Below are 12,102 nucleotides of genomic sequence, written 5' to 3' on the forward strand. Positions count from 1 at the left end.
CAGCAGGCTGGGATGAAATCCTGAATGCCTTTCTAAAGAAAGATACGCTCAGTGGTGTCCGCATTATCTGACTGACGTATTTAACAAATCACTGCGAGCAGGCGAACGTCCTACTTACTGAAAATGCATTAAGGTGATACCGGTTTATTAAGACGGTGCTACAGATAAACTGCTACAGGCTTGTATCACTGACAAGCACATGCTGTAATGTACTGGATCATGTACTAACTAGACGCTTAATATGAATTTATTGAAGATTGCAATCTAATCGGCAGTCAACTACGTGATTTCACACGAGATTTTTAACCGTAGCCACTCTTACTGAAGTAGTACACTACATTAACCAATATGTAGACGCTAGAGGACAAGTCGATCTTATTTTTCTTGATTTTGGAAAGTCATTCGACAAAATAACCAACCCTAAATTCTCGCATAAAGTGAACACGATTTTGCGGAGCTAGATGATCATAAAATGGATAGCAGCTTACTTGACAAATATATAGCACTTTGCGTGGTGCAAGATGCTACAAGTACGAGACTGGAAATGGGTTCAGGGATTACCAAGAACTCCGCGATGGTACCACTGCTGTTCTCGCTTTACATTAATGACATGAATAATCGTTTCTCGCCTGATGTTTTGAGTAGGTATTAGCGCGAATGACGTAGTTATTTACTCAAAGATAGAATGCATATGTGATCAGGAAAAAACTTATTAACCACTTGGGCACGAAAGGCGGCTGGCGAAAAAAAAAGAAATGGCAAATGGAATTGAACCCTAGCAAAACAGATTTTATGAGAACTACGCGAAAAAGCACGCCCCCTTTATTTTTCAATACGGCCTTCACAACAAACTGCTGAAACAAGTGTCAGAATACAAATACCTTGGTGTACACACTATGAACTTAACCTGGACGCGACACGTTTGACTACGTTAGGGTAAGTCACAAAAGAAAACTTTGTATGCCGTGTCGTAAACTGACTTGGTGACGCGGCATCTGAAGTAAAGATTTCAGCTCATGAAACAACTGTGCTGCCGCGGCTGAATACGCGTGTTTAGTATGGCAGCCATTCACACACGTACAAGAAAACCAAAGCAAATGTAAACGAATTCAATATAAGGCCTTATTCTTTAACTCGTGCGGTCGAAGACTGTCGGTACCAAGTACGAGAGCAAAAGCGGGAATTCTTTCTGTGCGTCAAAAGATTAACGTCAATAGCCTGAAGTTCTTTTTTCAGATACTCCATGGCCCTTACAAAATCGAAATTTCGAAAACTTTAATTCTTGACAAATCACAGTTGCGCACAACAGATGGAAATATACATAGTCTTTAACTACAAAACGGAGTCTTTTATAAATTAATTCTATTGCAACGGCTCTGGATGCGTGGAACAAGCTTCCAAATGCTGTAGTAAGGTATAACGATATAAAAGCGTTTGAAGATGCATTGTTTAAGGCGACTGTCTATAGTACATACTGCTGCTTCACAAGGGCCGACTAAGTATAGGCGCGTCTGAATGTACACGATTGAACACTTTTATCGTTTGTATTCTGTTGATCTTTGCTGTGTATTTCGTGTACGAATGTTTGGTGACATTTCACTTTGAGTGTATGTGATTTTTACTGTTTATTTCGTAATGAGTGCTTTTCTTTGTATTCTTTTTTCCCTCTCCTTGTGTAGTGTGCCGAAATCGTTAACTCCTGTTTTGGTACTTATGCTGACTGTATAAACAAACAAACAAACAAATAAATAAATAAATAAATAAATAAATAAATAAATATGACGATAGGGAAGCTTAACAGCACCTATGTTAAATAATTTGGACGTATAGTAAAACGCTTATAATAAGTTCTCCGTGAAATCCGCCCTATCATGAACGAAAGTTTACTATACAACCCGAAGTGTCAAGTTTTTGTTTTCGCTTTGTCTGTCTCTCAATCTTTCAAAAAAGAAAAAAAGAGAAAACGCTACCATTCAAGTTGACATGTTCTTTATAACTTCAGATGTCCAGGTAGCTAATTAGAAAAAAAGTGAAAATAACTTTTTAAACTATCCTAATTAATCTTTTTCTAGTGCTCGACTTCTCAAACTCACGGGACGGCGCTGCGGTCGTATCGTTTTCTCCAAGGATATGGTAAGGCCTATCAATGGGCGCAGCCCAAATAAAAATGTTAGAATAGGCGAAGAAATCCAGAAGGGAGAAGTAAAAGGTTTAATTGTTCTAGTAGAGATGACTGGCTAAATCCAGAAAAGCAATAGGAGGAAGAAAACCCAAGTCTTTCGGCTTCTCCAACAGGAGGCGCAGCCTGCTCGAACGAATACGGGTCACATTTGAAAATCAAAAGGTGATTGCTCGATCGCATTTGTGAACGTTCACTACAACAAACAGAGGACGACGTAGCATAAGGCCTACTCTGCATTAGGCTTTCCCGGCTGTGGCATCACAATTTCGCATTACGGGCGAAACTGTATTTCTTTTTTTTTAATAATCGCATTAATACAGATGTTCCAACTGGGAATTTCAAGCTGAGAAGTCGTGAAGTCATGTATGCTTGGCTGAAATCCTATAACTGTGCGTCATTTTTGATATACTGACCCGAACTGTCCAGTGCACATTTTTGGGACACTGTTAAATGGAACGGCAACTGTACTTCATAGCAGAAATCACTGTCGTGTATGTCGTAAGTGGTGCTAGTATTACTATCCTTGCTAAGTAAACTTGGCCTCACTGCTCCTCGGCTTATATTTCGCGATTTCAAGATGTGCCCGAAAGTCAATAAATGAAAAGATAAATAGTGGATATATTTAATTAGCCACCAGGATGCTGATTTCTTTTAAGGTAATTTACGCCTCTCCTAAAAATAAAGCTGAAGAGGCGCAACAGTGCAATCTCTGACAGCCAATTTCCTAAAAAGTCTGTTCGAAGCAAAACGAATAAGCGAACAAGGTACAAACCGTCCTTGACGCTTATCTGTGTCATGCAAAGCCTTTCTGCAAGGTGTAGACAACGCAAATGTGTGGACACCTTTGTATTTCTTAAGTGCTATTTTTTTGACGCTCTTTTAGCCCCAATGGATATTATCCATTATAGACAGTAGGAGTACACGGATACTAAAATACGAGACGTGCTTGCAAGCGCCTCTATATATCGCCCCCCCCCCCTCTCTCTCACCTCCTGATGAAAGCGTGTTTGACGAACCACTCAGTTCATGGTTCTTTAGTTGAGGCCATACACTTCCTCCATTTAACGGGGCAACCGCTGGGCCGCGTTGAAATCCCCCGTGAGGATCAGGGGCAATTCTCTTTCTAAGAAAGCAATGTCGCCGCGTGAGGCCGCCTGGGACGCCCGAGAAATCGGGAGTCTTCTCGATTACGTCCGCTTCTCGCAGCACGTGGCGCGCGTCCAAGCTGTCGGTACCCCGAGCCGCATCGTCTATTTCCGGTGCGGGCTTCTCCACAGGCGAGCGGAACAAGGCGAGCGACCGCTTGAAAACTGCGTTGTCTCCGGGATCGGCCCACATTTCTTTTTCGGGGACGAGAATGGTCGTATCCCTGAGCGTACACTTGCTCATACCTTAGCTCCGACTAGGCAAATAAATAGTCCGCATTTGAAAAGAGGCGGTATATGCAGCGAAGCAACGTTAAGTGATTCGCAGTAGAATCCTTGTGAGCGGTACTCACCTGACCGTAGCGTTTCAGGTTGCCCCATGCCCCGTAGCTGTACTTGCGGAATTGCTTCGCTCTCCTAATCTGCATTCGTCCGAGATAGGGACAAGGAGAGAACAAATATCAGAAACATTCGTTGGGCTTCGGAGGGTGTTGATTATTTAGCTTAACATTAGCGTACGTCAATGCTGTAGCAACACATCTCTATAGAGCACGCTGAGGTAACTTTAGTTCATCGATTCAGAATCACGTTTATTCACTTTCTATCGAGTAACACATAAATTAAATACAGAAGGTGCTGCACCTCAATGACGTCCCACCAGCATACGGCAGCCGTTATCGCCACTGTTTCCTCCTCCCCACTCTCCCTCTCTAACCGTCTCGTACTACCCTATATTAACATGCAGCGGAGCAATAAACGTTGTCTTGGCCCAACCACCGCCCGTATGTCGTGCGTGCTGTTCAGAAGGAGCTTGCGAAACACACGACTGTGGAATTTCATGCCAGATAGTACTAAGAACATGATTAAGCAGCAGGGTAAAGAATAGGCGGAAAATAAGGAGGAAACGAGAATACGTCATAATAATGAATAATTCAAGAGCACCAATACAATATGTCAAGACGCTAAGGCACAGGGTAGCGTGGGGAAGGAAGGACAAGGAGGAGTAACTGAAGGCTCAGGTGTTCGTGCGCACAATATGGAAAAGTCATCAAGAAAATAGAATTCACGGACGACTACGGCACTTCCTAATGCAAAATTTGAACGCAGCTGTATACGTGTTTTCATTTAGCGATATATTGGTTGGCGCGGACAATCTGTCTCGTGCGGCCCGTTGCAAACGGAGCAAAATGGGGCCCAACTGCTTCGCTTATCGGGAGATCACGAGAGACGACGCGTGGGCGCCAATCACAGTAGCCAGTGCACGCAGACATCCGCGTATGCAGTGCTTTGTTTCCCTACCGACGACGAGCGCTGCTCTGGCGCCATCTCGTAGCCATCGTCGCCCCAATGCACGTCTTGCGCGGTACTACGCATTTAATCTCGCGCTTTTTAATCTATCCTCCGCCTCCCGCTTTGCTCCTCGCGCTCTCTTCGCTATCGCCGTGTTTCATCTTCCGCTGTACTCCGCATTGGCATTCATCCTTCGCTCTGTTCGTTCGCTCGGCTACGAATGACAACGTTGACGCTCGTCGGTGAAGGTAAAGACGCGGCTAGGCCGACCCGAAACCCGGCCTAGCCCAGCTAATTAGACCCCGAGAACTTGAGGCTGGCGCATGCGGTACAATTCGTAAGTAAAAAAAAAACATATTTTTGTTTACTTACAGGCCGAGCCTGGTGATGTACACGCGTGTCCTGGCCAAGCTTGGTAGTGAACCCCCGGGCACAGGCCGGGTTGTGGCTCAGTAACACAGGTTTGTCAGCGCGTAGGTAACGCGTGGGCGGGATTCACAGCAGCCGCCGCAGACAGACCTTCGATCACGTAGCGCTTTGTTTCCATATATGGTATCAGTGAACGCTCTCGCCGCATGCCTTATCAATGGCGTCATCGGTGAACAGGCGACGGCGCGCTAGTGTGGCGCCATATCATAGCTGTCATCGCCGCAGAGCCCATGTTGCGTGGCACTACGCTCTTCTTATAACACTTTCACCATAACGTCCTCCTCTGCTTTCCTCCTCACGCTCTCTTTGCTGTCGCCGTCTTTCATTCTCCGCTGAACTACGCGTTGGCTCCGACGCCTATTCCTACGCTCGCCCCAGAAGCGGGCGCCGAAGAGCTGCGCTCTAAAACAGCCAGGAGGAATGGCCGACTGTCCCTTCATAACAATGACGCAGCTGTCGAAACACCAGCTTAAATATAGGGCATGCATGACACGAGATAATACTGAGAGGCTTAAGAAAAATAATAGTGTGGATGCAGACTGTATGCATGACGAAAGTAGGATTTATATATGAAGACAGCTTCCGCGGCGACGGAGGATTCGACTGCCTCCTCAAGCGCGAGTTTGCACGCGGGCTTGTCACGCGGATCTCTCGGCTTGCGTTGAACGCACGAAATAAGAAGTGTTGCGCGAGGAGCGCCTCGACAAAGGTGACCCAGCCTGAGAAACCGCACACTGCGGAGACCTATGTGTCTCCGTGGGGACCTCGCTGTCTTGGGTCCCTCCTGTCAGAGAACGCCGTTGTGGCTTCACTTGTCGTCGACACCTTAGCTAGGACTACTTTGACCTCCGCGCCGCCACGCGATGCCGCTCACGCTTCATTGGTCGCAGATGCCGCTGCCACGAGTGCCGCAACCGGCGCACCGTCCGTGGACGTCGCACCTGGCAACTTGGACGGCACGCCATGCGGTCTCACGCAGATACTCAAGTCGTGTCGCAGTTGTCACAGTGTGTTGACGACTTCGTCATATCATTGACGTCCGGTTTAACACTCGCGGCGCAACAATTGCCAGCAGTGTGGGAACTGCAATAATTTCGCGGTTTACTAGATGTTCCCGCTCTTAGGATGCAAACAGCCAAGATTTTAGGCACTCGGCAGTCAACAAGCTTGGTCAGACTCCATAAGATGGTTGCTTGCAGAGGGGGATTTCGTAGCGCCGCCAAGGCGCGAGATGAGCATGGAGGCATCACGTGCATGCCGAGTCTGGGCGAAATGGAGCTACTTTTGGCTATCCCTTAGCTGCATATGAGGAGTCTAACTAACGCTCTCTCGCAGAGGAAGCTCTAGAAAAAGCGCCAACTTGCCGCTACAACGGCACCCGGCACAATCTCAACAGGTGAACTCGCACACTGCTCAGCCATAGCCATAAAGCGCAAGCTGTCTGTCTCACTGCTGGTCTCAGACTTCGCGTTTTCGACCGAGACAAGACGTTCTTAAATGTTAGAACAGCAGAACCCTTCTCAACCAAAGTCATTTGTGATGCAAATATCCGCGCTCACCGTCGCCTTGACACATAGCGGCATCAGCTTACCGTTTGACACCCGAACGATGAGGACACACATGACAAATCGCCACTTCCTCTTTGACCTTGCTGTCTAAACCAGGCTAATTGCTGCGACGACAAACTACCAAATGCTCCGACTCAAGATCCGGCAACCGCCGTTCTGAAGACTGCACGGTAATAAGTGACGCCACCTCCACACTGTGTCACAGCTGCTGACTATACATTAAATTCTCTTCCGCCTTCACCCATGAACAGCTCAGGTACGCGAGGTGTAACTTTGAATTCCGACAATTCAAACTCAACAGGGGGCCTTGCTCTGGCAGAGAACACGGAGCGAAAGCGCAAGTAGCGTCGTTCGGCATAACGGAAGATCGCTTACTCAGGGTCATTGCACCGGCGGCGACTACGCCGATCGTTTCATAAGGTCAGCGAAGCAAATGTTGAAGATCCTTTCACACACCTGACACTCAAACAATGCGTCGGCCCAACAGGCGGCTTCACACTTCGAACAGCGGATCATTGCGACCCTCTACGGTTCTGGGCACAAGATTTCCAGTTTCCTGCGGCAACTGCCAACTTTTTTGTCTACTGCAACAGCGTAATCTACGAGACATACGACTGCTTCGCAACAGCCAGTGCTGCCCGCCAGAGCTACCTTCGGCTACTGGGATTATACCGTGTCCATGATTCTCACGAAGTTCTGGGGCAAAAACACCTGTATACTCCACAGTCATGACCAAATGTAAAGAGGAAGCAAGAAACGCGTAGCGAGAGAGACGATAAATAGATCTTGGCATGGACACCAGTCGCATATTTGCTTTATAACGGAAATGTCAAGTTGACTGCAGCATTGGCTACATCTACACTGCTACTCCAAGGTGTAGATGTACAGTCAGGTGGCACACCGTCTAGGACACGAAGTACAGAAAAGAAAAATCAGTGGCGATTTAGGGGTAAATGCGAGAATTGCATCAGCCTTACGTCGCACCTCTTTAATATTATTAACTGATTGGAAACCTTTCATTGCCTTGTTTACGAGCTTCTTTTGACCACTTTTGTGCTCTGAAACCACTGCTCTGCCAATTGTATAGGCTGAAGGGTCGGTCAAGCCTCAAGAAGACTTTTTTCCCCGTCAGCCTCAACAACAGCACTTGCCTTGTAATGTTGGAATAAGTATTTCGATTTGATTTGATGTTTGATCTATGACTTAAACCACTTTCACGACATTGCAATTTGTTCAGAAGCTCATTCGACACACATCCTGCTTCTTCGAGGAGCGAAGGGCAACTGACAGTCGGCTGAAGCTATATACGTATATGCACCTCATGACTAGCTTCCCAACCTTCACAGAGTTACAGTTCCTTCCACTTTTAACATCCTAATGCTAAAACATTACGAAAGAACATTGCAAGTCCTGTAGGGCTGCCGCATATTAAATGCCAATGCGCGAGCTATATAGCATAGTGACACAGTAAAAAAAAAGAAGAATGATAATGTATAACTAAATAACACAAAGCCTTTGAGGAGGCTGTAGATTTTTGTCGCAATTTTTGTCGCTCATGCGCTTTGCGAAGAATTAGCCGATGAAGCACGAGCATACCTGAAAGAACTGTTCCATGTTCTTCTGCGAAGATCCAGACGGGTAGTGGGCCATATATACCGGTAATCTTGTCTCCATGAAAGGAAAGAGACGATAGAAGGGCATATTTAAATTGAATTGCTCCCAGAAATTGCATAGGGACAAAAAATCGCCGAAGATGGGGTTTTAAAGCTTACCTTTAAGATAGGACCTTCAAACACATTCACCATTTCAAAGCATAGAAGAATGCTAGTTAGTCAGTTATGTAGGGTGTAATGGCGCAGAAGCAACTGAAGCTATGAGGCCTCAACCACAGCAAATGCATCCCGTGGAGACTCGCCGTGGTGGCTTAGTGGCTATGGTGTTGCGTTGCTAAGCGCTAGGTCGCGGGATCAAATTCCGGCTACGGCGGCCACACTTGGTAAGCGGGAAAATGAAAAAAAAAGAACAGTTTACTGTACATTGGGTGCGCGCTAATCAGTCCCCGGTGTTCAAAAGTATGCCTGAGTTCCCCTCTTGATCAGATCGTTATTATCGCATGTAAAACCCCACAATGTATCTTTGACCTTTTTCTATCCGTATACTGCTATACACATATTGATAATATGTGTAAAAGGCAAAAAACGACTACTATTTATTTTTACTTTGGCACCACTTGTTTAACATTTTGCACAAGGTTGTTCTAATAATTTGTTTTCAAACGCTGCTAGTGCTGGATGTATGGTTCCGATGCGCAAAATGATCTCTAAAGCAGATCAGTTTTTTCGGCAGATGTGCTTTACAACAGTGTCAGATCTATTGCTCAGGTTTTGCGTCTATAAAGTCCCTAGTTTATTTCAAGTGACGATATATACATCATGTTCTATACATTTCAGCGACCCATCATTATTGTTCACGGGCCCCAAATCAATAGTACGGAAATAGGTGTACAAATAACTGTAGCAAAATTGAATTAGCGCGACTAAGCAATTCTAAGTTTGAATAGGGTTAATAAGTAACTTCTTCATATTTTTATTACAAGAGAAAAGAAAGATGCAGTAATTGAATCTGTGTTACACCAAGCAGTTACTGAAGAATCCAAGGCTAATCGAACTTAAATCGACATTTTAGAAATAGAAAACAGCGTCTAGATGGAACGTCCGTTATTTCTCATAAACTCATTCAATGTCACTGTACAAAACTCACTTTTCTTGTTGGTAAGCTGAAACATCAAGGCAGGCAAGTAATATCTGTAATTAGGCCAGAAACGCTTAGGACGTCGAGTGTTTTAAATAAGCAGAAGCCCTAGCTGCGCAATTGTATGCAAATACTTTTAAAAAGTGTTAAATCAAATGAAACCTGCCAGAAGAGGTGGAATACAAAACGTTGTGCCCAGGACCTGCTTCCGGCTCCTGCAAATGCTTCCGGTACGTGCAGGCAGCACGAAAGCGTAGCCTTCGAGATCCGTTTCCGCTACTCCGAGAAAGCAGTCTCTGGGGCGAGAGATCTCTAATGATCGCCCTAGGTGGCTCACCATCGCGCACCCATCGTCCCCGCTCGCTCACCACGTTCAGCTGCGCGTGGTTGACGCCGAGGAAGTGGAAGCCGGGCGTCGAACACAGGTAGCGCATGCGCGTCGTGGTGTCGCACACGGTGTACGACGCGTACCGGTGGCTCGGCTCGCGCACCAGCACTCGGCCGCGGTTCAGCTTCACCAGCGCCGCCTGTGACGAGGGCGAGAAGGAGCCGGAGTGCAGCACTTTTGCAGCTGTCTGCCAGAGCACAGGTGCGTGGACTGCAGTTCGTAGTAGGAGAGGGTGTGACCATGGGCGAGTTAGTAAATATTGGTGTCGTGTTTGATGTGCTTGTTTCTTTTCGTCGGTCCTGTTCGCATAACATCTTTGGAAGGTTTACTCGTGATATGGCGTTGGAAGCGCGCAATAATCGGGAACGTGCAAGAAGTTTCCCGAAACATTTCAATTATTAGTATGGGCATTCAGGAGTGCCAATAACACTCTGTAACAGTTTAAGTCAAGTTTCCAATTTATTTATTAGGCATTCATTCAGGGCCTGAGAGCATTACAGAAATATATGCAGAAAAAAAGGGAGTAGAAATGCATGACTAGTAAGAAGTATCTTGTGGCTCAGTTTCGAAACTGGTAGCATCGGTTATCACAGCGAATGAGACGCCTCATCTTTACGATGAATGTTCACCAAGTAGTCAACATGAAGGTCACCACATTGATCTGCAGGCAGCCACTTCAACAAAACTGATGCTCGCTTTGTAACACTCTAAAGAGCGTGAAATGTTGTGTGCACCGAATGGAAATCAGCACAACATTTTTGTATATAAAGGTAAGGTGCATATGCATTCGATAATGATAAATATGAAGTCATTCTTGGAGTACTACTAAAACTCTACAGCTGTAAATAAATCTATATATTAACCACGAAAAGGAATCATACATGCTTTATATGGTCGTATATATATATATATATATATATGCTAGGCCAGCGGTACATCATCTGCTTACCATCGCTTACAGCGCGTACTCTACAATTTCTTCGAATTTGAGTTCAATTGAATGTTGAAAAGACCGAGGGCGCGTGAAATCATGGAATCGTTCCAAATCAGAAAACAAATGTCTCATAATGGCATATCCATCTCCTCTAATTATTTGCATGATTGCGGAATAGATTTCCTTGATGTTGCCCTTGGTTGAGCGTAGAGGGGACCAGGTTGTCCTCTTACAACGAAGCTGTATCTGACTAGGATCTCGGGATATCTTGGTCTCCGTAGCCAAAACTCAACCAATCACAGTGAAAGGTACACGCCGCTTGCGCCTCTGGGTTCCTTGCTGCCCCAGCAGCTGGCGCTCGCCTCTGCGCATCCGCGACAGCGACGGCATCGGCCGTGCGGGGGAAGAAACCAAAAGAACCAGAAAGCTCGCATTCAGGCACAGCTTTCGCCCCAAGCCTTCCCGGTAAAGATTACGGTTGCACAAGCTGCAGGTGCCGTGAAGCGGTAACTGTAGCATATGAAGCAGGGACTGACCTCACTACACTTTCACATGTAAAATAAGGAGTCGCCTAGCAAGTAATTTATTTCGCGTCGTTATAGTACTATGTTAAGCCGCGGATAGTTAGGACTCTCGTAGAGGAGCGCGAACGTGATGAGGAGCGACGGGAACAGCAACGTCAATGTCCACAACAGCGTCGTGCTTAGGCTGGACGCTGTGGTTCCTGCCCAGATCAAGCCACGCGCAGTTAGGACGCCTGAAGAGCAGCGCGAATACGATGAGCACCGAAAGGAACAATGACGTCAGTGTGCACGAAGGCGTCGTGCTCACGCTCGGCATGACCCAGCTCAAAGCTACGTCACATTGGTCTATGGGATCTGGCGATGCCACAGCTTCGCATGCCCAAGAGCCCATTTTTAAATATTTATTCACTGTTTTTGCTATTAAAAATCCCATTTATCAGTTAGCGTTTGTCTTGTGTGCTCCCTCCCGTGTTTCGCGTTTGTCGTGAACTTTGCTCTGATTCAAGAACATGCATACGTACCTGTCTTCAGTCTATACCTCAGCTGCAGAGGGCATCACTGTTACAGCGGCGGCGTACGATTCTCAGCCCACTGCTGCCCCCCATTGGACGAGCATTTATCGAACAAGCGATATTCACCTACCGTAAGAAGAGGAGACCACGGCGTGATGTGCCTGGCGGGGCTCCTCAGGTGGGTCACGTTGCCGATGGGTGCCAAAGCCAGCAAAAGCCGTATCTGTGGCAGATAGAACGTTTACCTGTTTAGGTAAACAACCTAAACAATTGAAATAGCGGTATACGCAGAAACTTCTGTTCTTTATATCCGGTCAGACTAAAAAATTAACTAAATAAGAAGACGCACTCGGTGTATCATCACATAAATATATAAAAA

At 46.1% G+C, this 12,102-nt stretch overlaps 1 protein-coding gene across 1 annotated transcript in view; it reads right to left on the bottom strand.

Annotated features, from left to right (window-relative positions):
* LOC142563429 (lipase member K-like) overlaps positions 1–12,102 on the bottom strand; it is a 53,662-nt gene that overhangs the window by 2,658 nt on the left and 38,902 nt on the right. Inside the window, exons 4-5 of the mRNA XM_075673983.1 lie at positions 11,854–11,946; positions 9,734–9,892 (exon numbers count right to left, since the gene is read on the bottom strand). Of these exons, the coding sequence (XP_075530098.1) occupies positions 9,734–9,892; positions 11,854–11,946 (252 nt within the window). The remainder of the gene's footprint in view (positions 1–9,733; positions 9,893–11,853; positions 11,947–12,102) is intronic.

This window comes from Dermacentor variabilis, chromosome 11, assembly GCF_050947875.1.
Source record: "Dermacentor variabilis isolate Ectoservices chromosome 11, ASM5094787v1, whole genome shotgun sequence".
NCBI lineage: Eukaryota > Metazoa > Arthropoda > Arachnida > Ixodida > Ixodidae > Dermacentor > Dermacentor variabilis.